This window comes from Fundulus heteroclitus, chromosome 14 (assembly GCF_011125445.2).
Source record: "Fundulus heteroclitus isolate FHET01 chromosome 14, MU-UCD_Fhet_4.1, whole genome shotgun sequence".
In the NCBI taxonomy this organism is placed as follows: Eukaryota; Metazoa; Chordata; class Actinopteri; order Cyprinodontiformes; family Fundulidae; genus Fundulus; species Fundulus heteroclitus.
The window spans coordinates 12,859,609-12,885,631 of NC_046374.1; the positions used below are offsets into that span (position 1 = coordinate 12,859,609).

A 26,023-nucleotide genomic window follows, 5' to 3' on the forward strand; every position below is an offset into this window, starting at 1 on the left:
TGCTCGATTTTACCCTGGTGCGCTGCGCGTGAGGGATAAACAGTGGGCAAAATGCATAAATAAAGACTGTAAAGGACTCCTTTAGAAGGAAGAGAAGGAATAATTGGGACATTTTGGTAGGAGTGGAAAGACGTTAAACGTAGTAATAAGGCTGCCGCTGATAAAAGCCCCTGGGTCCGAGGGGAGGGAGGGGAGAGGAGCAGACCAGTTAGAGCGCTGATGCACAGAAACACAGCGCACGTATAAAAAAAAAGCTGAATTAATAAAAACGAAACTTATAAACAGACTAAGTGGCGTTTTAGACTGCATCTTACGGTTTGGATGACTGAGAACATTATTTAAAAAAAAAAAAAAAAAACACATTAAAGCCAGAATAACTTCCGGTTCAAAAGTAAAAACGAGCTGTAGTCCAATCAGCGATTTCTTAGGTCTCCCACTGAGACGTACCTCTTCCGGTTTGTAAATGTTGTAGCGCTTTCCTAAATGTTGTAGCGCTTTCCTTAATTTTGTAGTGCTTTTCCTAAATGTTGTAGCGCTTTCCTAAATGTTGTAATGTTTTTGTTAATGTTGTAGTGCTTTGCAGCTCAGGGCCACCTTAAATATGTGATACTGATAAGTGCTACAAAAGTTACAACACTTTTGTTCATATGGCAGCAGAACATTAAAATAAAAGGGCTCTTTACACTACTTTTGAATTCATTCTTGGAGTTTGTGCATACAATGTGATTAATCATGATTAATCAGGCAAATCATGCAATTAAACGATTAAAGATTTTAACCGTTGCCCAGCCCTAATTAATAGTTATAATAAAACAAGAAAAGACTAATGGTTAATCAAGTGTCCCTATGACATTGTATCGGTCAACGTAAACGCCCAAAGAGGAGTTTAGTTCTACTGATCAACCTAAAAATATGTCATGGCTGTGTGAAAGAGAAATGTTTGATTGAGCTACACCCTGTAAGATAAATTAAGTTTATATTAAGGTAGATTTACAACTCATGTTGTGAAGCTAGTGATAAACGTTTTGTTTTTCTGTTGATATATATAATAATTGTTAAAGTGATCTTGTGTGTTATCTTGGTTACATTTTGTGCAGAGCCCATATGCACAAAGTTTTTTCTTTGCTTCAATGCAGTTGTGTGCTAATGATATAATCTGATGTGTTTAATAGTTTTGTGCTTTTAACACTAGAGAGTTTGAAATTTGTGCAGGTTTTATGCTGGTTTGGGCTAGAAACTAACAGTGAGATAGGGCAACCTGTAGTGCTGTGTCTTGACTCAAAAGTCAAGCATAAGCTACACGCTGATAAACATGAACGCTGGTGTCCTGTGCTCATCTGAAAAAAGGTACAAAACAAACAATTTGTGACTAACCTGCGTAATCACATCAATCATGGAACTAAAGTGGAAGTTCAACTGAAGAAACTCTGCTTACTTCCATCCAATTGGAGGCCGGTCCGCTTCTGTCACATCCAATCTGCTCCGGGCCACACCGCCACGAAGTCCAATCAGCATCCAGCGTTCTACTTAAAAGCTGCTCCATATCATCCCTCAGCCTGCTTCTCAGCAATTGCGAGAAGACTGATCATGTCGGACTTCGATTCGGATGACCCTCAACCCACCTCCATCCCCTTCTCCACCATAGTAGCAAGCTCTACCAGGCTTCGTCAATGCACCTTCATCCTCGTTCCTAACAGACTGCTGTTCCTCCTGGACTCTCCGGAGTTTTTCCGCAACTCCCTCGGTCCGGCAGAGACCGCCATGTTGAGCCCGGTTCTGCCAGAGGTTTCTTCCCAAAGGGGAGTTTTTCCTCTCCACAGTCGCTTCACGCTTGCTCAGCATGGACAGCTCTCAATCTAAGTTATCCTAGCGGGACCAGCTAAAGCTATCGCCTCTCAACCAACTCTTGGACTACCTACTTTATCTATCTCCACTCCACCACCAGTTTCAGACCCGGGGGAAATATCCCTACTCTCATACATCTGTTTATGTATATTAAAATATAAATCAACATTCATGTTTCCTGCCGAGGTCTGAGCGCCAAACTGAGTTTGTATCAATAAAACTCTTCTAATTGATTCCCTTTTTCTCTGTGAGTTTTTCAGATTGAAATACCCATCGGCTGACTCGAAGAGATTTAACTGAAAAAAGGTTTTTCCTCTCTGATGAAATAACAGTTTATCAAAGGTATGACTTTGCTCTAGATTACCTACTGGTCGATAAAAGAGGCATTTGTCACATAATTAGGGAATAAAGCAGAACTTTTTTTCCTGATGAGCAACATCCATGACCAACACAGCTGTTGACAATCCAGCAGGAGGAAAATACTGGTTCATCCTGGGATCCTTTGTCTTGGTTAATTTCTGGTTGTTGGGCCTCCTGATTAATAAAGGAGGAATTCTTTCTATTTTCTTTTGATTTTGTTTTTTCTTTTATGTTGTGTTATTCAGGGGGTTAAGGCAATGGTAATGAAAATGACTGATGCTGAAGATCAATACTGATGCAGACTTTCTGTTTATGCTGACCTTAATCTGGAGAAGTATGTTGTTTTTGCATTAAAATGTAATGACAGCACTGATGAGGATGGATTTTACATTGCTTAAAGGCTCAGGATGTCATTTGCTGGTATATTTAAAACAAACATAATTATCCATTTTCTTAATCTTCATATTATTTTGAGTTACATTAGAAGTGAGCTGACTAGATAAAGATGCTGTTTTGAATTTACTTATTTTCATTTAAAAGTCTGCAATGTATCACTTTAAAAGTGTTTAACTGAATCACCCAAAACACTTCAGTTAGAAAAGCTCAAAATGTGTGTCATATTTAAATGTTGATAATATTTACCATCCAATCTTAAGCAGTATCTTAAATCTGCAACACTGACAACACAACAAAGGTGAGTATAGTATATGTTTATTACATTTCATTAATGTGCTAGACAATAAACACACCATGTGCACTGCTACAACAAAAACTAAAGTGGCACGTCTGATATCTAAAATCCATTTATATTAAAAGACTTGTAATCAGAGCATAGAAGAATGAGGGATTATCCAAGATAACATCTTTTATTTCATGCAATATACAGCAGAATAAACAATGACAGCATCCAGCCTACTCTGCTGCATCTGTTGCTGCAGGACTCCCCTTTCCTGTCAATGGAAAGATGATTTGTGAGATCTTTGTTAGCATTAAAAATTAGTTAAGCTCTTTGAGACTTAAGATTCTGTTCCATTGACTGAAACAGAATCAGATTGATTTTGTTTCAGAGGTTTATATAACTTTCTGTAACACAACATGTCAGGGCAATAAAACTGGTACAATTTGAAGTTATTAAAACGTAACTGCCTTGATTCATCTAAAATACACATTGAATAAAAGGCATTAAGGTAAAAGTACTTTTCTTTGTTCAGATGCCTTTTTCACAAAACCAAGATAGAGGATTAAACCAGGATTTCCTAGATATAAAAGCCAGGCTTGATCCTGGTACCTTATATGTTCAGTCATTCGTCAAACTGTTCAGAACCAGTTAATCTAGTCAGGGATTATGTGTCCTTACCTGTGTGTTTTTTTTTTTAATACCCTGCAATAAATACCACCTATATACAATGGTATTCAGTCAAGTGCTACAATTATTTTAAAATTGTGATGGTAGTCTAAAACATTATTAACTATTATTTTCCATGTTGGTATTATTAAATTATTGCATATATTGAGGGTATTAGACTGATAAAGAAGCAAAGGTATTGTTAAAAAAAAAGTGTTACACAATCTTCCACGAAATACTGCAACCCCAGGGGGCGGTGTTTTGCTGACACTACTCCAGAAAAACATTTCCCCTCAAGTGCAAAGATTACGCAGTCTCACAGCCTCAAAAGGAAAAAAAAAACCTATACAAACCATAAGGCTCAGTGAACTAACAATTGTTAATGTAAAGAATATTATGTTGTTTGATATATGTTTTAACCTCAATAGGCAATTTAGTTGCATATCAGATATCCTAACGTCTTTCAATTTGTTTTAGTATATGCTTAATGTTTTAAATGCAAACAATATTTGTATTAATAATTAATGTCACTATTTAAAATCAGATATGAGATGAACAGTGTTTTGCAAAGGCTGTCTTCTGAAAAAGTTTCATCCCTCTAACGAAATAGCGACCTCTAGAGTCAGAATCTGATAGATCTGAGAAAATGATTAAACTTTTTTTTTCTTTTTTTTTAATATAAGTAGCTCCAAAAAAAATTGTTTTCCTCTATAATAGCAGCAGTGTTTCCTTTCTTGAATCTGCTATGCGCCGGTTCCTCATACATCAAAAAATCTTTGCTTGTTTAGTTTGAAGATTGGGTTATCCATTTTAGCATCAGTGAATCTCGGATCTGCGTCATGGTCTTTTGTAGACAGCCGGGGACACACATTTAGCTGGAATGCTTACGTTTGGCCTGACATAGTTGCACTTCCTGAGCCTGGACTGGGCTTTGCAAAACAGATAAAGCCAGGACACAATGATCACACTATGTCAAGCCTGGCTTTAGCACTTATGCTGGATTTGTGAATTTAGCTTTTGTGAAATAGACCTCTGGTTGTAAAATTTAGTCCACACCGGGGTCTAAAATAGAAACCAGATCTCATTTATAATGTATTTTAGGGATCATGGTCAGGATCTGTGTATGCTGTTACAGAGTAAAGAAAGCTGGGGCACTAATGTTTTTTTTTTTCACAACAAGAGAAATATCAGACCTGTGGCTGCTATAAGCTCACGCAACTTCAGTCTCTTCGTTCTTAGTCGTCCCCTGTCTCTACCTGTGTGTCCCAACGTTCAGTGTGTCCCTCCTCTTCATTACTTACCTTCTTTATCTTTGTCACATTTATCATAAATTTGGTATCCATTTTCCATGTTACCCTGAAGAAACCAAGCTCTACTCGTGCACTAAAATTAACTCCACACCCAACCTCCAACCTTATCAATTGTCTCAGTGAACTCAACCACTGGGTTTCAATTTTCTCCAATTAAACAGTGGAAAAAACACAGCTCATCCATGGCACTAGAAAACATTTTTTTCCTCTAAATCTGATTGTTTTCTTCCCCCATTTAATAACTATTAGTTTTCCCCTTCCCCTCAGTGTTAAGAGTCTGGGCTTCATCCTGGACAGCACACTGCCCTTTATGTCCCACATCATCACTGCTGCTTGATCGGGCTTGTTTAACCTTCGTATCTTTAATCATATGCATCTCTCTCCCCTATTCCTTACCCACAGACATTTGACATCCTGGGTTGCCTACTGTAATTCCCCCTTTTTTGTCTCTCTAATAATATCACTTTTCAAGCTATAGATGGTTCTGAACTTGGCCACACGTGTAATCACCCAACTTTCAACAATTACATCACCCCCATTCTGCAGCAGCTTCACTATTTTCCAGTTAAATCCTGCATTATCTTCAAATTTCTTCTACTCAACTTTTAAAGCCATTCAAACTCTCCTCCCTCCATTTTTATCTGACCTTTTATGGTTCACCAACCGCTCCCACTTGCTCAGATCAGCCTCCTCCCTCCACTTCTTTGCTCCATCTGCCTGCCTTACCACCATGGAGTGTAGGACCTTCAGTTGCTCTGCACCTCAAATCTCGGATTGATAGCCCTCTCACTTACAAAACACTACTTTTTTATCACTGCACAAAAGTGGTCTGAAAAGATTAGTACAGCTTCTTATCTAATGTAAAAAAATTACAATATCTTATCGTATTGTACTTCCATTTTAATGTTTAATTTTAATGCATGTTGGGTTTTACCTTTACAGTGTCCTTAAGAGTCCTGAAAGGCACTTCTAAAAAAATATTTTGACTATTTGCTATTTAAGCAGAACCTCCAAATGTGGCAGAAACTTTTTCTAAACCCAAAAGACCAAATAATGTCCCTGAGAATCTTGTTTCTAAAGCTGTTTTCTATTAGTCTATCAGTCCTCGGAAAATAGAGTCAGGATGTAGATGTTAACCATCTGAACTCCATATTGTGCTGGTTTAATATTAATGTAAACAGAACCTCCTGCAGGACGATGAGGCCTCTCTAATTAGACTGTCACACAAATAAGTTAAACATCACACAAAAAGAAATTCAATGCTGGAATAGGAATCTTAAACTCATATTTTTCTTATGTTGGATTAGCTCACTGTTCTTTCAGGAGTAGTTAATTTCTTTGAGTTTTTGACATGGTGGGATTCATCTGCATCTGGAATATTTTAAGGTTTTATATCAGCAATCTGTCATCAGACTCTTTAAATCATCCGGAATCTCTAGATGCTATAAAATATAAACTTTACCATTTCCAGAGGTTCTGTGGGGTTGGATTGTCTCATAGAGTGAAGTGTCACTTCTGCGGGATTGGATTGTCTCATAGAGGGAAGTGTCACCTACAGACAATAAAGCAACATCAACATAATATTAAAATAAAAATAATGACCAATTCTTCTCACAAAGTCATTGCTTTTAAAGTTTATGATTTAAGCTGTGTTTGATTAGTTTCATACTTTAAACAGATTTTTTGTTTGTTTGATGATCATGTTATAACTGTATTTTCATTTTGGGCAGTTAAATAATTATTATGGATCAATTCAGTACAGAAAATTTCAATACAAACAGCATTTATGTAGGAATTTGACTCCTTTGCGTTTAAAAAATAGTTCAGTTTTTTATTAATTTAGCTCACAAAAAAAAGAAAAATCTAAAAGATTTAAATTGTTCATAAGGACGATTAATTTCAGACTAACCATGAAGTAGGGAGCTGTAAATGTGACTATCAGTCTGGCTTCCTCCGTGATTGGTGGCTGGGGTTTGATTGTTGCTCTCTGATCGAATTAGTCTAAAATTCACAAAGATGTCAATTAATTAATAAAAGTAATTCTTCATTATGTATGTTTGGAAAGAGAACAGATGTTTTTCCTACTGACCTGATACACCTTAAATCTGTGAGGAAAAAGGCATTTAATTAATTTGGAGTGAAAATTGTCCTACTTTTAATTTATGTTAAACCAACAGAATAAATTTGACTCATTTCAACAAATAAAGTATTTAACTGAAACTGATCCAGTGTGAGCAGAAAAAGGTCTCACCTTTGGATAATTTGTAGCGCCACAACCAGAGCAGGAGAATAATGATAATGACTCCAATAACTAGTCCAACAATAACAGGACATGAAGCGTTGACAGGACTGGGCAGAGCTGCTGGAAATAAGAAATGTTGAAAAGTAGTAAACCTTATTTACCTGCAAATTTAATGACATTAGCCTCTGTTTCATAGAAACCTGATTTCACACATGAACACAGGAAAAAACCTGAAGCACATCCAGATAAACACCCTCAGTGTTCCCCTTGCTGTTTCTAACGGCTAACAATATTGAGCTGCTTATTTAAGAATAAGAACAACTTTGACATTGATTTTTTTTTTTTACAATCATTGTTCAGTATAAATTATTTTCAGAATACCAAAAATGCAACAGGATAAGGGGGAAAAACGGGGAGCAAAATGTATAAAACAGTATTTACACTGAATCTTACGCAGAATGTTGACAAAAAGTAGAAGAAAATGATAATAGACAATAACCTACCCCATTCAGTGATGTTAACAGCTTTGCTAAACTCTCCTGATCCAAACTCACACCAGTACACTCCACTCTGATTCTGGTATAGGTTGATGGTACATGTAGATTTATGCAGGTTTCCCCAGGAGGAGCAGTCTGACAGTCGGCCTGTTTCTGTAAACCTCCTCACTCTCCACTCAGTAGAGTTTCCCTCACAGCTCAGAGACACAGAGTCAGAGCTGAAGTGTTGGACTCTGTCAGGACTCACTGAGAGAGATGCTGCTGGATGAGGATCTAAAAAAACACAAAACCCACAGGATTTCAGCGTGCTTCCAATAGTATGTTCCCTTTATTTTTTTTGAGCAGTATATATATATATATATTAGTGCTGTCAAACGATTAAAAATTTTGATCGCAGAGGGTAAAAGAAACACAGTCCGGAGAGGCGGCGGGGTGAAAAACATTAGGGAACGGTGTGTGTGTTTTGACGCGCGATTAACGGCGACAAAAAAATTGTCGCCGCTAAAATGGGTTTACGTTAACGCCGTTAATAACGCGTTTAACTGACAGCACGCGGCGGGGTGAAAAACTAATATATATAAACTAATATATATATATATATATATATATATATATATATATATATATATATATATATATATATATATATATATATATATATATATTAGTTTTTCACCCCGCCGCACTCTCCGGACTGTGTTTCTTTTACCCTCGGCGCTTTCCGTAGTTTCAAGAGTGCTAGAAAACTGTAGCAAAACAGACCCGCGCTGCGCTCACTGCGCAAAGTTTGTTTTACCCTCGGACACATGCGACTTTGGGCTTCTTTTTTCTAAAAGCGCTTCTAAATTTCATGAGTCACGGGTTGCGGTTTTTTTGGGCAGGTTTCTGAAAGTGAAATTGCTTATTTGGGCTCTAAAATAAGTGACGAAATAGGGGTTATTATGAGACCTGCCTGCACTAGACACTTTGTATCCAGCTGAACTATCCCTCCGCCATATGAGCCGACGGTAGTAAAGGCAGACAGAGCAACTCTGCACGTATTTTCTGCAGTTTACGGTGCAATAACCGGTGAAAACTGCTGAAAGTAGATTACTTGGTGCAGATCACCATTTTAAGCAGAGATTGGTTCTGAAGATGAGCTTTTACACGTTGATAACATTGCAGAAACCCCAACCCATAAACCGTACTTTAATGCTTATTAATTTGTTTTCTCTGTATTTGACAAACTAAGGCTGAATTACGTTGCCAAACGATGGACCTGGAGTTACTAAACAGTTCCTAAACAGTCTCATTCAGGGTATTAAGCTCCTGCCCAGTGGCAAGCAAAGTGTAAGACTGGAATGACCTGGAGATTTAAAACCTTTTTCCAGGCTTAAACTCTATGAATATCGATATAAACAGCAAGCAAAAATATTCAAAGAAATTATTGTTGTTGGTGTGAAAGCTCAGAATTAGATGTGTGTGTGAGTGAGTGAGTGAGTGAGTGAGTGAGTGAGTGAGAGAGTGAGTAAGAGAGAGAGAGAGAGAGAGAGAGAGAGAGTGAAGAAATGAACAAAACTTATGACTTTATTGAAATGTTCAATTTTTATTAATTTATATGTTTATGCATAATACCATGTCTACCTTTTGTTTAAGAGGCAAAAAAAAATATATATCGGCATGGTATTTATTTTTTATTTACACATTTGTTTACACATGGTGTAAACATCAGGGTATGATTAGTCATATAGCCATTATAGTCCAGAGTTTAACATTTGGCACCAGGGGCCTGTTTCAATAAGGAGGTTCAACCAACTCTGAGTTAAAACTTGAACTCTGAGTTGACTTAGCCTGAGATGGGAAACTCTGAGTTTTGGGTTTCAGAACAGCTGAAATGAGTTAGTTCAATCAACTCTGAGTTCACTGACTCTGAGTTAAGCGTGTGCACCACAACTATAAAAAGCCATTATCAATGGAGCGCAGATATTACGAGTCACCATGGCAACAGCGTCAGACAAAAAAACGTGTGCATATTTCTCACCAACAGAACTGGATGTGCTTATGCAAGCATATGCAGAATTTGAACATGTTTAAAAAAAAAAAAAAAAGCAATACGGCTGCAGCGGTGAAGAAGAGAGAGTTAGCTTGGGAGAAAATAGCTGCTCGAGTCAATGTGTAAGTTTACATTTTAATTACTTTTATACAGTGTTGGGTGTAATGAATTAAGTTACTAAGTCATCTAAATACTGTAATTAAATTAAAGACTATAAAACAATAGTGGATTTAATAACATTTTAAAAGGTATAATTTTATTTTAACTTTCTCCCTCTAGTTACACACTTTGGTCAATTTAAGATTAATTCATGCAATTGAATATTGTTTATTTGAAAGCATTAGAAGTGCAGTTTCTTGTCTCTCCTATTGTTCAAGTGGTTGAGGTTGATTTGGGATTTAGCAAGTAATTAATAAGTAAAACAAATTAGTAAGTAGACCAATACTTTCTAGAGACAGTAATTATTACATTAATCTTATTAGACTTGTTGAAGATAAGATTTGTAGTTAGTAATTAAGAACTATTTTAGAGTAACTTACCCAACTGTTATAATATCAGAGGTGAAACTGGAAGAACAGTATTTTATTAAACCTAATTTGATTTTCATGGATAGGTGCAATCCTGCAGGCATCAAAAGAACATGGCAGCAGCTGAAAATGAAATATAAAAACATACTTCAAGCAGGTAAGCCTTGAGCACATCATAGGAGTAGAGTAGCTACCTGGCTTTACAAACATTTGACATATTAAATGACTAAATGGCATTCAGTGTAGCATTTTTGACATATGTCTAAATGTTCATTCTCATTTGACTTCTACTCAGCCAACAGAAAGAAGGCAGAGGCTCGTAAAACAGGGGGAGGACCTGAACCACCACCCCTGACAAATGCAGAAGAGATGGCCCTGAGCCTAAATGCTAGAAGGCCAATGGCTGAGGGAATTCCTGAAGGGACTTCATCAGAGCCAGTCACTCCAGAAGATTTAAGTGCCTTCATAAAATGTAAGAGGTCTACCTACAGTGTTATTTTTTTATATAGACTAAATGTGATATTTCCATTTATATTACTTTGGGTTTGTTTTTTGTTGGTCCCAACAGATTCGGATGGTAATATCTGCCTCTTGGAGCCTCCTGTCCCAACAGTACCCCATACAGTTGTCAGTAGCCTACTCCATACACCATCAATTATGACAAATAGTATTATAAAGTGTACTCTATGAAATGCTCATCTTCACAGGATGATGGGGATGAAGAAACCGTTTCTGCTGCCACAGACAGGCCTACAGAGGTAATTTTAATATTATATGTCTACACATCAAACAATCTACACATTCACATTTATATGTGGAGTAGCCTATAGAATCCAAGTTTATATCTATAAATGGTCATTCTTATCTCTACCCCCCAGAGTGTGGAAGAACAGCAGGAGGAAGGTCCATCAACTTCTGGTGCACAGATGGACACAGTTCAGTGATTTACAGTAAATTCCACAGTTTCATTCTGAATTTTAGACTACATTCATGATGTAACTCTAATCTAATGTATTTTCAGGTGCCAGTTAAGGAGTTATATAGACTTCTTCTTATTAAAAAGATAGAAAAAAACACCAAAGAACTTGTATACTTGGACCGCCAGATCCAAAAGGCAGATCTGGAAATCAACATTCTGAAACTAAAGCTAGAGGTGAGTGTATGGTCACAGGTGAATTCTAGGAAATATTGAAACTATTTTAAAATCTTTTTTTTTTGTTTTCTTTTTTTTTTTTTTTAGCAAATGAAGTACACCATATAAATTGCTGTGATAGGATAGGGAAATGACAAAAAATCCACTCTGGGCCTCAAAATCCTTTCCTGACGTAAATGTAACTCCCTACGAAGTAATACAGCCTCTTCGTCAACAGGATCATCCATAAAAGGACATGCCATTTCATTCCCTTTGATGCGGTCTGCGTGACTGAAATGTGCGCAATTAATATGTCCCCAAAGAATCAATGAGGTGTTTAAACACCACTTCCTTTTTAAAAAAGGGGAGGAGACCAAAATAAACTCTGGGTTTTCTGAAGAAAACCTGCTCCCGACCAGGTTAGGTTCACAGAGTAAATTGCCATGGTAACTGACTCTGAGTATAAGTTACCTCTCTTTCAGAAACGGGCTTGACTTACTCTTCTTTCTCAGGTTTAACTTACCTCCCTTTCTGAAACAGAAAACCCAGAGTTTCCCTCATTTCAAGGTTAACATACTCAGAGTTTTCACTTAACCTCCTTTCTGAAACAGGCCCCAGGATGTTTTCATTCCAATTCTGAAAAGTGCTTGAAAAATAACAAAAATATTTTTTGTACAAGCATGTATTTTATTAGTGTAATTTATTGCAAAATTGCATATTAAAATGCCCAAACAGGCTATTACACTTTCAGAAATAAAAGGATAAAATATGTGATTAATTTGCGATTAATCTCGAGTTAACTATCGACATTATAGGATTAATCGCGATTAAAATTTTTAATTGTTTGACAGCACTAATATATATATATATATATATATATATATATATATATACACACACACACAGTATATATACACAGTGTATACATATATATATACAATCATGAAGTAGAACGAAATTTATATTATATTTTAAACTTTTTTAAACAAATAAAAAATTTAAAAATTTCATGTTTGAAGCCTGACATGTGGCAAAAGGTAAAATATATATATATATATATATATATATATATATATATATATATATATATATATATATATATAAGTTGCCAGAGGACTATAAAAATGCTCAAAAATGTTTGTAAACCTCATGTTTCTCTCATGCCATAGTACTCAAGTACAAAAAGTTGTTAAAAATCCATTGCAAAGAAACTGACCTGCAGACCAGACAAACTTTGGTTCACTGTAACCCGTATAATTCACAGGTTTTCCGCTTCCTGCTCTGCACACATATCCTGCTGTGTGAGTTTGTCCATGAACGATGTAGGAGTTCTGTTCAGTCCTGTTAGGGATGTTAGGCAGCAGCTCCAAGCTGTAGGATCTATCTGATGATTCAGGGACAGCTTTATACCAGAAGAACCTCCATCCTGCAGACGAAGGTTTAACCTCACAGCTCAAAGTCACTGAGGCTCCAGGACTCAGCCATGATGGAGATACAGAGAGGACAGGTACAGGTTGATCTGTTGAAATCAAGAGTAAAGTAACATCAACACCATTATGTCTGAATTTCACTTTAAATAAAATGTTATAATATATAATAATGTAATATAATACATTTCATGTTTAAGGATATTTACTTAAAACGACAATGGTGTAGTAATTACAGAATATGAAAATAAAATAAATAGTAATGATATAATAAATATGAAATCAATAATAAATACAACATATATGAAATAAAACACACATTAGTCATATTTTTGTAGGAGATGTAACTGATGATCTTTTTTCTAAGTCTGTGTTTCCTTAGACCAGATCAAAGTGGCTGTTTCAGGAAAAAAAATAGTTTTAACATTCAAAAGCTTAAAGTTTAATTTTTGTCTTGCATCCTCTGGAGAAGCATTTTTTTGTTGATTTTTTTAAAGTTACTATAGCTCAAATTCTGACTACGAGATAGTGTTTTTCACTCAGTGAGAAACACTTTTTTATTAATAACATCATCGAAAAAACAGGTACAGCATTTAAAATACAATATACACAGGCAATAAAAAACAGCAAAAGAAAGATGATTACTTACAAGCATACAATACAAACACACAACACCCTACCCATTCACACTATTTCTTAACAGAAATCAGGTAGCATTAAAATGTAGTAACATCCATATTAAACATACTGGCATTTATTGTAATTTATTGTAATATTGTAAATGGAAACAAACCCCCACATACTGTACACTCATATCCATATACACGAGACAAGAAAAACATACACAAAACCTAATCTAGAATTTAAATATTCCATATTTATGTTCATTCTAAAAATATTTACCTTTGAGGCTCCAAAGAGCAAAACAGTATAGGGGAGAAAAGGAAGTGACAAAGTACAAAATCAGCAAAAAAATTAACCCCTTTTCTTCATAGTCCATTTTCACAGACATTTGCTAATAACTAACAACAAGGAGCTATTACGTCACCCACATGCCACATTGTTATGAAGCCGGTGGCTCACTGTCGTGTCTGTACAGTTCAGCATTTATATAAAGTTTGTAAACAACCAAACAAACTTCTTGACCTTTGCTCTAAGAGAATTTATACCTGGAACACATTTTGCCACCACTTCACTCGGATACTGCTTGCTCATGAAAAAAAGTGTGCCTTCTAGCACTTTGCTCAGAGAAATCAGCTGGTCGGCCTCTTTAGAGCATCTGAATTTGACCACAATGGGTCTGGGTTAACCTGTGGTATTACGCGGTCCCAGTCTATGTACTCTGCCCATCTGTATGGCGTCGACCTCCTCCTGAGATAATCCCAGTTTGTCCTGCAGGGAGAATCTGACGGGTGACTCCGTCTTTTTTTTTTTACCGTATTTTCCGGACTATAAGGCACAGTTAAGATCCTTGAACATCTCAAAAAATTATGGTGCGCCTTATAATCCGGTGCACCTTATATGATTAAAGTTGTGCTTATTGACTAATTTTATGTGGTACAATATGCTCACAAATCTGTTAAAATGTGTAAGTATGACTTTTGGTAAGCAACAAAGCTGTGCCACTCAATGGAAATTTGGAACATTACAGTGCCTGATCGGACCCCTGAGCTGTCTACAAGACTGCCTGACTGTCATGTCAAAACTAGAAGTGCATTCATATAAAGTCTGTGCAGACTCCATGCATACAGGTACATGTCACACTATAAACTTCTCAGAGACTTAGACTTAGACAACTTTACTTGTCATTTTGTATGCACAAAGTGCGTACAGAACGAAATTTCGTTTGCATACAGCTTGAAAAATCACAGTAAATTGCACTAAATTTCAGGATAAAGATGCAGCAGCGATTTATGTAAACAATTGAAATGTAAAACAATGTAAACAATGCAGGGGAAATAGACAGTGTGCGATTCACGGTATCCAGGAGAGTATTATTAAAATTGTTCAATATACAAATGTGGTACAGAGTCCATTTTGTGGCTTCAGCATTTCAGCAGTCTGAAGCATATGTGCAAATGTGTAAATGTGCAGATATATGAATGTGGTGCAGTGTCCATTTTGGGCTTCAGCAGTTCACAGTCCAATTTGTGGCTTCAGCAGTCCAGCATTCTGAAGCATATGTGCAGATGTGCAGTGTGCGAATGTGGTACTGAGTCCATTTTGCGGCCTCAGCAGTTCAGAGTCCCTAGCAGTTCAACAGTCTGATGGGAAAAGGGAAAAAGCTTTTACGGAACCTGGTGGACCTGCAGCGGATGCTGCAGAACCTCTTCCGAGAAGGCAGTAGGGAGAACAGTCCATGGTGGGGGTGTGAGGAGTCCCTGATGATGTTTCGGGCTCGGGACACACAGCGCTGCGACAAAATGTATTTAATGGAGGGAAGAGGAGCCCCGATGATCCCTTCTGCTGTCCTCACCACTCTCCTCACGTTCTTCCAGTCGGAGGCACTGCAGCCTCCACACCACACAGAGAGACAGCTGGTCAGAATACTCTATGGTGCCTCTGTAGAAGGTCTTGAGGATGGACGGGGGCAGGCGGGCTCTCCTCATCCTCCGCAGAAAGTACAATCGCTTCTGTTCCCTCTTCACCAGTGACGTGGTGTTCACAGACCAGGTGAGGTTGTCCGTGATGTGCACCCCCAGGAACTTGGTGCTGCTGACCACCTCCACAGCTGAGCTGTTGATGAGCAGTGGAGCGTGGTGGGGCCGGTTGTTCCTGAAGTCAACGATGATCTCCTTCGTCTTCTCCACGTTCAGGATCAGGCTGTTGTCTCTGCACCAGCCCACCAGCTGCTCCACCTCCTCTCTGTAGTCCTGGTCGTTGTCGTCTCTGATCAGGCCCACCACCGTTGTGTCGTCTGCAAACTTCACGATGTGATTGGTGGTGAACCTGGGGACGCAGTCATGAGTCATCAGAGTAAAACAGCAGGGGGCTCAGGATGCAGCCCTGAGGGGAGCCCGTGCTGATGGTGATGACATCAGAGGTGTTCTGTCCGACCCGGACTGACTGAGGTCTGTTGGTGAGGAAGTCAAGCAGCCAGTTGCGAAGGGGTGTGTTGAAGCCTAGATGTTCCAGTTTTCCCACCAGGTGCTGTGGGATGATGGTGTTGAATGCTGAACTGATGTCCAGGAACAGCATCCGCACGTGCGTGTTCTTCTCCTCCAGGTGTGCCAGGCTCAGGTGAAGAGCAGAGGAGATTGCGTCCTCAGTGGAGCGGTTCCCTCGGTAAGCAAACTGGAACAGGTCGAGTGTTGGGGGGAGACTGGAGACGATGTGTTCTTTTACCAGCCTTTCAAAGCACTTCATGATGGGAGTCAGTGCAACGGGCCGGTAGTCGTTGTAACAGGTGACTTGAGGTTTCTTCGGCACCGGAATGATGGAGGCAGACTTGAAGCATGCTGGCACTGTGGCTTGGTCCAGCGAGGTGTTAAAAATGGCTGTGAGGACACCAGCCAGCTGACCTCTAGCACGTCTGGCTTTTTAAATTGTTTGAAAATGTTGCACAACATTTCACAATCCCCACTTGTAAAAAATTTCTTCTGGATCACTTGATGAAAGTAGGTCTCTGTGCACTTTGAGCATGGTTGTCCATTAGCGTGTGGCATTGTTTCTGTGTGGCTGTGTTCTCCTCAATATATCTACTCAATGGTATTTTATCTTCTTATTTTCTTAATCACAGGATTAGCCAAGGATCTATAAATTTTGCGTTTAGTTAGCAATGGAACATATTATACAAATTTTAAAGGAACGGATTTGCAGACAAGCTCTGCTCATGTTGCTCTGAGAGGCCATCTTCTGGAATAGTGAGAACAACTTTACTGTTAGATGTAACAAATGAAAATAAGGATCAGCCACTTGATTTTAAGATCGGGCATGATACATCTTGTTCTGCTATTGTTATGTGGACTCTGTTGGTTATGACAAACTGCATCACCATAAAACAAGACTCATGATTAAGAGATCATTTGTTGTTTTATAGATGAACTGAAACTGAACTCACCAGTTTCCTGAATGGAGACCTCTTTGCTGGTTTCAGTGTAGAAAGTTGGATCTCCTCTTCCTCCTCTGCAGCTGTACACACCTCCCTCTGAGACTCTGAGGACTCCATCTGGTTCATTGGTTCTGATGAGCTGAGCTGGAGAAGACACTGACTCCTGTCTGAACCAGTCAAACTTCCAGCCAACAGATCTGGACACAGAGCAGATCAGTGCTACACTGCCCCCTGCTGGTAGGACTGTTCTTACTGGTGTCAACGTGGCTCTGGGTTTATCGGCTGTCGAGGTAAAGGTAAACATAAACACAAGTCTTCAGAATATTGATTAAGGAAGCATCTTGTTACCATAAATCTCATCTTCAAGTATTAAAATTAATAAAAAAATATAGAGCTCTGATGAATTAAGGCCACACTTCACAAGAAAGATGAATCAACCCGTTATTGAGTTTTATTTCTATTTCTCCAGTTTACAGTGTGTTTTTACTCTAAAGGTGCATTCACAGCAAACGCGCATCTGCCAGCCCGAGCAACAGATCTCTATGTACTGGTGCAATACAGGTGCAATACAGGAGCATTGCGGCGCAAAGCAACCTTAAGCAAGGCCACAGAGGGGATTCTAGTGGTGCAAAGGGCACAATTTAGCTGACTTTTACTCATGCGTTACGGTGGGCTAGAGAAGTAGAAGAAGGTTGTATGTTTACACATTGCACACATAAATACGTGAAGATTTGAAGATGGGGAATACAGCCTGTCTGTGAAGTTCATTTGTTTCTCTTTTTTTAAACAAAAGTTTAAAACCTTGCTTTACTAAATAAAAGCTGAATGCTTTACATACTATGGGTTTTAGATTATTCATGCAACAGGTGATGGAAACAGAAACAAAAATCCTTGTTTGGTCCCACAGGCTTGGCCAGTAAACTCACCCTTTAAAGTCTGCCAGTATCGTATCATGCTGTTTAGAGTCACAGAATAAACAGTAACAACACAGAATTTAACAAAAGTTTTTGTCTGTACAGTCAAACTTGTTTGGCGATGGCTACTTTGAATCCCCCATTTTGGATGAGGCAGGCGTGGGCGGGCTGCGCCAAGTTACATAAATTGGTAAATGCATGACCTCGTGCCGCAGTAGCTTGCAGGGCCCATGCTCTGGGGCTGGGATAGCATGATTGCATCACTTTTGGCGCACGCACCCTCGTACCTTGTTCAATGCGGCAAGGATACACCTAGATTAAGGATTCACACATCTTTAGTTCAATTAAATTTTATTTATACAGCGCCAATTCAAAAGACATGTTATCGCAAGGCTCTTTACAAAGTTAAATTTAATCAAGTCATACAGATTGGTCAAAAAGTTTCCTGTAGATTCTGTTTCCTGTAGATTGCATTAAGTCTTACATCAAGTCTTGACAAACAGCATTCACTCATCATTAAAAAGCCTAGAACCACAGTGGACAGCCGTCTGCATTGTCAATGGCTTTGCACCAATCATCAAGCATGCATGAAGCGACAGTGGAGAGGAAAACTTCCCTTTAACAGAGAAGAAAACCTCCAGTGAACCAAACTCACACAGAGGCACAGACAGGTTTGGCAGAGAAATAACAGGAAAAGTTAAATGGTTTATTTAGAAGGTTGCGTTTTCACTGTGTTTTTGGAATACGTGGATCTTAAAGGGTAGCTACCAATAGCATTCTTTGAACCATGTCATTGCTGATGTAATTCGAGTGTGTTTTTACGGTTATAACAAACTCCACATGAGTTTTATACACTCATGGGATATTGATGTTTGTGTTATCCGGTCATTACGACTAAAATAAAGCTAAAGCTTTTTAAAATTAGTGCCAAATGTCCACTTGCTTAATGCTATTAGCTTCCGGATAACTTCCGCTCTTCCCGGATGCACAATTACGGTTTGTTTTAAACATAAGGTTTGTTTCATTTTGTCCCACCATTGTTCAATAGTGCTATGAGCGTTATTACCGCATTAATATGGAATATTAATGTGGATTTAAAGGTGTTTTGTATAGCTTTAGGATTAGCTGATTTTAGCAACCGATCGCTACAGCGACCCCTTGCCTCCCGGAGGTATAATCGCATTAATAAAATCGAGCGTTCTAGAGGTTTATTGATGTTTACTGAGAATTCTGTAAAATGTTATTTCATCAAATAATGTTTTATTTGACTTGCATTGTGAATGGGTTGAAACACATACCAAATGTTGTTCTGAATTAGTTAATCTAATTTAACCACAATTCACATTCTTTAAGATGAACTTTAGTTCTTTAACTGACATCTACAGAGAACCAGGAATCACAGAATTATTCTTATGATGCTGATGATAATGATCAACCACTTTATTTTGTCTTTTGTTTCTTTTGTGTGTACATAGTTCCTTAGCTTCTTTTTATCTTTATTTTGCTTAGTAGTTTTAGTTAAGTTTCAGTAGCACTGTAGACAGGATTTGTTGATTGAAATTTGTGTTAATTCAAATAAACACCATTCTATAGTGATGTTCTCTAGATGTTCATTTTATTTCTGTTAATAAAGTCTTGAACTTGAAGAGAAGTTGTCACTTATTTATTCTATATGTATGCAGGGTTTGTTGTTAAAAAAACGGCAGTGCTGGAATCATCTCTTTCAACTATTGTCCTGATATCAGCTCTTGGGCTGATATTCACCGGCAATACCTAACAGACAGAGAGTTATTTATTAAACATTAAATGATTTAAAACAGTGTGTGATAGCACAACAAAATGCAGCACTGAGATCTAACAAGACAAGTACAGACACAAGTCCATTGTCTGAGACCATGAGAATATCATTAGTGACCTTAACCAGAGCTATTTAGGTGCTATGATGAGCTCTGAAGTCTGATTGAAACACTTCAAGTAGATTGCAAACGGCAAATGTTTGTGCACCTGTTGCCTCTTACTTCAGTTAACAGGTATAACATTACAAAAAATGAGAGAAAATTGTTGTATAATGTTCGATGACAGGTTTATCCATCCATCCATCTATTTTCTGACCCACTTAATCCCTCATGTGGTCACGGGATGACAGGTTTAACTTTAACTTTTTAAATCAAAAATAACCTTCATATACTTTCAAATGTAATTTAATAATACCAGGGAACATTAAAGATTGACAAAAATAGTGATTTGTTTTATATCGTTATATTGATATCGACCTCTATGAAAACAATTATTGTGATAAGATTTTTTTCCATATTGCCCAGACAACAAAAGGTGCAAATATTTTTAATCTTTGGTGATTTTACCAAATTTTAAGATAATCAGTAATTTAACAGTTTGAGTAGAACCACAATCAGTGCTTATTAAAGTGTATCATCACTTGAAAATCTGTTTCTTTTTCACTTCTTACAGTTTTATTGAATGATATAAGGTGTAGACTGTGTTTCATATGAGCAGTGAAAACATGTCATCCCTCATTTCTTTACACAACCAATCCAGACTTTTTCTAATCCTCTAAAGTGATTTTCTTCAACTTTTCAAGTCATTGTAAAACTCTTGAAGTATCTTTTTTCTACTTTAGCAGCATCATTATTAACCATAACCACTTGGAAATATTAAAAGATGTTCTGGCTCCCAGGCAGCAAACCTTAAAACACTCACAAAGCACATAAGATGATCAATTACTGGTAATATCTGATTAAAATTTCACAAAAACCTATAACATGTTGGATCCTGTATGAAGACATTAAAGGCCATTCTATTTTATTCTATTCTAAAACAGTTTAATGTTGTCAGGAGAAGTAAACTGTTTAGATGAGTCTTATTGAAACATTGTAAATAATCTCTTCATGTTTATAATAGATCTACTTACAAACAGTTAATGAGAGATATTCGCTCCATTGTGTTAACAGATAGTTTCCTGTTCCTCTGCAGCTGTATCTGCTGCTGTCAGCTGGGGTGATCCTGTATTCACTGGATGATGGAGAGTTTCTGGTTGGTCTCCATTCATACGTCCACTGAGCTCCTCCACCTCCCTGGATCTCACATCTCAGAGTGACTGTCTCTCCTCTGAATATCTCAGACCAGTTGGGTTGCAGGGTCAGAGTAGGTTTATTGGAAACTGTTCACATTAAGAAATATGTGGTTAGAATTAATTAATGCGTAATCTAAACTGTGACTTAACAACATAAAGAAATAGCGATATGGAGCAATATTAAGACTAAAATAATAATATAAATATAAATAACATCTTCAATTAAAAGCTTCCAGATGCATTAAATGTACCTCATAGCAGGCTGATCTCAATAATAGGTTGTAAAAAGAATCTTCTTCTTGTTATTGTCATTATCTACAAAGCTACTGAGGAGGTTCAAATTTCAAAGTTCACCTTTTGTTTTGATAAACAGTTTGATAAACTAAACTCACCAGTTTCCTGAATGGAGACCTCTGTGCTGGTTTCAGTGTAGAAAGCTGGATCTCCTCTTCCTCCTCTGCAGCTGTACACACCTCCCTCTGAGACTCTGAGGACTCCATCTGGTTCATTGGTTCTGATGAGCTGAGCTGGAGAAGACACTGACTCCTGTCTGAACCAGTCAAACTTCCAGCCAGCAGATCTGAACACAGAGCATCGTAGTGCTACACTGCCCCCTGCTGGTAAGATTGTTTCCTCTGCTGACAGTGAGGCTCTGGGTTTTTTAGCTGGTTTGCACAAACATAAAACAGGAAAACCATTAGAAAGTGTTTGGTTTCAGCAACATGTTTGTTGAAGTAAATTATACTTTAAACTCTGAATATGTCATTTTGCTTCTGTCTGAAACCTTAAATGATTGTAAAAACATTTAGATGCAAAATAAAGATTCAAGATCAAAATGAGGACTTACGTAGATATGACTAAAGGAGAGTGCTACATATTATCAATCTGGCTGGCCAGGTTACTCTGCAGGATCATGTGAATGAGAACTAACTAAATGAATTTAGTGAGAATGAAAGACTCACATCTCACTGCTAGTCTGAAGGCAAAACTCCAGCCCGTTAGCTGATAGCCTCTTCTAGCCATACACCAGTAATCTCCACTATCAGTCTCAGAGACGCTGTTGATCTTGTATTCACTGGATGATGGGAAGTTTCTGGTGGTTGTTCTCCATTCATACGTCCACTGAGCTCCTCCACCTCCTTTGATCTTACATCTCAGAGTGACTGTCTCTCCTCTGAATATCTCAGACCAGTTGGGTGGCAGGGTCACAGTTGGCTTAGAAACTACAATGAATAACATTCTGTCAGAAGACTGACATATATTTATATCAAACAAAAGAATAATTTTAACTGTTATGGTTTAGAGTTCACACTTTCTCGTAAGGAAATGATATGCAAATAAAATATATTTTTTGATTTGTTTCTTTCTGAAAAAAAAACAACAAAAAAACATGTACATATTCTATATTGGAAGAGTAGAACATTTTTACAAAGCTAGAAAACATAAGAAATTAGACAAACATATATATTGGATCTATGCGCAAAGAAACATTTGTTACTACCCGGAAGGTTTACCAGTCTCAGCTCCTCTCACATGCTAAAAGAAGTGTGCAGACTTCACTACATTCTGTTACACTGTAACATACTCTGAAGGCTCATATTTGTGCATTCACAAACACATGAGAATCCATCTTGTCCCACTACTGTCTCAACCATTCAAGAACCGACCCAGCAATGGTCGGTCAATCACTTTGCATTATTATGGTTTAAGGCGGACAAAGAGCTGTGACGAAAGCAAGAAATGCCAAAACCACAGCCGAACAAAAATAAAGATGTCTGCGATGGAGGATACATGTGTAGCTGCTACTGCTTTAACATCTTTTCTGTCAGAATCCATGCTTGTCACAAGTGTCACTATCCAAATAAGTGTGCCTTGACCTGTGTAACTTCTTGTGGTTTCTCATGGCGCCTGCTGCTTGCGACTTTTTCATCTGATACCGTGATTGGCTAAAACCAACCTTTAGTATATGTCCTATAACCTATATGTCAACAAATCATTTGTTTTATTTTTCTAAAGTTCCGGGAAACAAATTGATTTAATCAATTCATTAGAATTTACAATTATTTAAGATTTAATTTTTGGAAAATTGGAATTTTCTTTTGCCAATGAAGAGAAAAGAAGCAGTGCTGAATACATGTCTAGGAAAATATATTGTCAAAATACTGTAAAGATGAAACTTTTGTTTGTTCAATGATCAATTAGGATTTTTAATCAACATTTCATATTAATAATCAAGCACCATAATTGCAAAACAAATATATGCCAGTAAGCAGTCACATTTGTTACCAAGATAAAAAACATTCTAACAGAATATCACAAGTATGGTGGAAGCACTTCAATATCTGACCCTAGCTACTATGGGAAGTGTTGTGGCATCATGTCCCTCAGCTTACTTTGACCAGTTACTATGTCAGACAAGTTATTATTGCTGTCTAACAAAAGGCACAAGAGGGCTTTATTCATCAGTAGCTGGACAGGAAGATGCCATAAGGAAGAAGGGCAGAGACAGGATGGGAAGATGTGCAGTAAATGACCCACAGAACCTCATGCTGCTGTGTTGTGACTTCAGATCCTGCCCTTTGAAAATCAATGGGTTGACACAGAAGTAATTAAGGTTTTTCTCTCCCAGATAATTTTCTATCAACCAATAAACATAATTTACATAGCAAAATGACTTGGACAAAATAAGAAAAAATAAGAACTCCTATTATGTTTGAAACATTTAAAATCAGACAAACGGCATCTGGTCTAAACTAAAATATATTAAAGTGTTTGTTAAAACAGGGAACTAAAGGTCTATTTTGTACAGCAAAATAATTGCCTCCCACCCTTCTTAATCTGTCTAGAAGACAATCAAAAAACAAATGCTCTACTTTAAGGCATCATTATATGGAGTAAACCACTGGTTTAGTGATGGTCTTTTTTGTCAGTGGGAATAAAAATATTTATTTTTATCACCACAGATAAACACATTGAACATTTATTAAGAACCTGATTTTCTTATTCTAGAATAAAGATCAAAACTCACCAGTTTCCAGAATGGTGACCTCTGTGCTGTTTTCAGTGTAGAAAGCTGGATCTCCTCTTCCTCCTCTGCAGCTGTACACACCTCCCTCTGAGACTCTGAGGACTCCATCTGGTTCATTGGTTCTGATGAGCTGAGCTGGAGAAGACACTGACTCCTGTCTGAACCAGTCAAACTTCCAGCCAGCAGAGCTGGAAACAGAGCACCGTAGTGCTACACTGCCCCCTGCTGGTACAGTTCTTTCCTCTGGCGTCAGTGAGGCTCTGGGTTTATCTGCTGGTGAGGCAAACACAAAAACAAGTAAATCTTCAGAATACTGATTAAAGATTTTTTGTAACCATATATGTCAAATTTAGTTCGTAACAAAAATGATGAATCCTAATCAAGCCTGGCAGGCCATAATCCCTTTCTTTCAATTTAGTTTGAAAACACTTTATTAATTCCAAATTCTTATTAATTCTATCTTCATAGTAGGTACACCTGGTCTGGCGTTCTGTTAACTGTGACATCATCCAGAGAAGACAGATCACCCGCTACTACCATCTAATGTAGAACAGATTACTGGATCAATGTGTGCTTCTGTGCTTTTTCTCCTGCCAATAGCATCAGAGAGAAGTCTCTGATGTGGTACGACAGTCTGATTTGTTAGAATATTCGATAAATGATTCCTCTTTACGCAACAACGTATTAAATCTTCACCTTTTCTTTTGTGGGAATTCTTTTTTATTTATTACAATTAAATAATAATAACAATTGAACAACATTGATCTCACAATGGAGAAATTCACTTCTGCATTTTAACCCACCCCCTTGAAGAGCAGTTGGCTGCCACTGTGCAGCATTGGGGAGCAATCTAGGGTTAAGGGTCTTGCTCAGGGACCCAGAGTGCAGGCTGTGAGGATCGAACTGGGTACTTGGAACCTTCTCAGAGCGCAAACACACTGCTCTAACCACTAGGACACCATGGGGTGGGGGGTGAGAATTGATTACTGATAAGTATAGGATGCATCACAGTGTCCCAAATGTCAGTCAGCAATAAGCTGCTGACAAAGAAATAGTCCAGATGAGTGATGGACATTTGAAAAGAAGGTATATTCTCTACAGTTAGGATGAACCGATTGCCATGCATCGCAAAGACCGTAATAACTATGTATCATTTGACTACCTTTATTGCCAACTCTGCTGAGTCCCTGTTGTATTTAACCTGTCTATTTAATTTAGACCAAAGTTGAGGCTGCCCCCATTCACAGTGAGCTATGCAGGGTGTCATCAACATTTGGGCCATAAATTCTGACAATACATAACGTTTGGTTGTAAATGGATATTTTTATTACTACGACTCCACTGTCTGGATCCATAATTTTGTCTAATACTGTGAAACTAACATTTTTGTAAATTAAAATTGCTTATTGAGTTTAAGCAGGCAGATAACAAATTTATATAGTTTTAGCTGATTTATGATCCCTTTGCAATAAGACAACAACTGCCTTAATCTTTTAAGATGGATAAAAAACTTTTTCTCTCTGGTGCCAGCTCCATGCACGTTCCATCTCACAAACCTTAATGATCCTATACTAGTGAGTGGAAAGCTGAAGTTGGAAACTGCATGTGCCTTTAGAAGTAGATGTAGATATACATAGACCCAAGTGAAATCATATCTAGTCCCAGTGTTTGTCTGATTAGCAGGATAGAAGAAGGAGTACAAGATAGAGAAAGACTGAAAATTAAGAAAGTGTAGAGTGAGAGGGGGTGAGAAATAAAAGGTAAAAATGATGAAGTGTGTGTGTGTGTGTGTGTGTGTGTGTGTGTGTGTGTGTGTGTGTGTGTGTGTGTGTGTGTGTGTGTGTGTGAGAGAGAGAGAGAGAGAGAGAGAGAGAGAGTGAGTTACTGTGAAACAAGAGAATAACAGTTACCCAAAAGCCTAGCCATATCCTGTTTTCTGAGACCAGTTGTGGTGCAGACACATTGAAGCTGTGTTAGAAACTATTTAAAAACAGTTAAAATATAAAAGAGAATAAGAGTGAAACACAAATGTCCTCAAAACTTTGGAAAATTACAGAAATAATGTTTTTTGTGCACTTATATTTTAAAGCAATTGATCTGTTTTATTTTATATTGAAGGTTACAAAAGGTTTCCTTAAAAATCTGTGAAGATTCTGAACTTTCAGTTTAATCTTCTGAATATTTGATTTTGATTTGATTTGATTAAAATATATTTTTTTCCA

General features: G+C 37.6%; 1 protein-coding gene across 1 annotated transcript in view; it reads right to left on the minus strand.

Moving 5' to 3' along the window:
- Positions 1-2,943: 2,943 nt before the first annotated feature.
- The window catches only part of LOC105922041 (obscurin-like), a 28,710-nt gene continuing 5,630 nt past the window's right edge, over positions 2,944-26,023 (minus strand). Inside the window, exons 2-11 of the mRNA XM_036147004.1 lie at positions 21,166-21,438; positions 20,612-20,860; positions 16,778-17,050; positions 12,507-12,809; positions 7,606-7,872; positions 7,112-7,222; positions 6,950-6,965; positions 6,770-6,861; positions 6,323-6,412; positions 2,944-3,155 (exon numbers count right to left, since the gene is read on the minus strand). Of these exons, the coding sequence (XP_036002897.1) occupies positions 3,118-3,155; positions 6,323-6,412; positions 6,770-6,861; positions 6,950-6,965; positions 7,112-7,222; positions 7,606-7,872; positions 12,507-12,809; positions 16,778-17,050; positions 20,612-20,860; positions 21,166-21,438 (1,712 nt within the window). The 3' untranslated portion in view covers positions 2,944-3,117. The remainder of the gene's footprint in view (positions 3,156-6,322; positions 6,413-6,769; positions 6,862-6,949; positions 6,966-7,111; positions 7,223-7,605; positions 7,873-12,506; positions 12,810-16,777; positions 17,051-20,611; positions 20,861-21,165; positions 21,439-26,023) is intronic.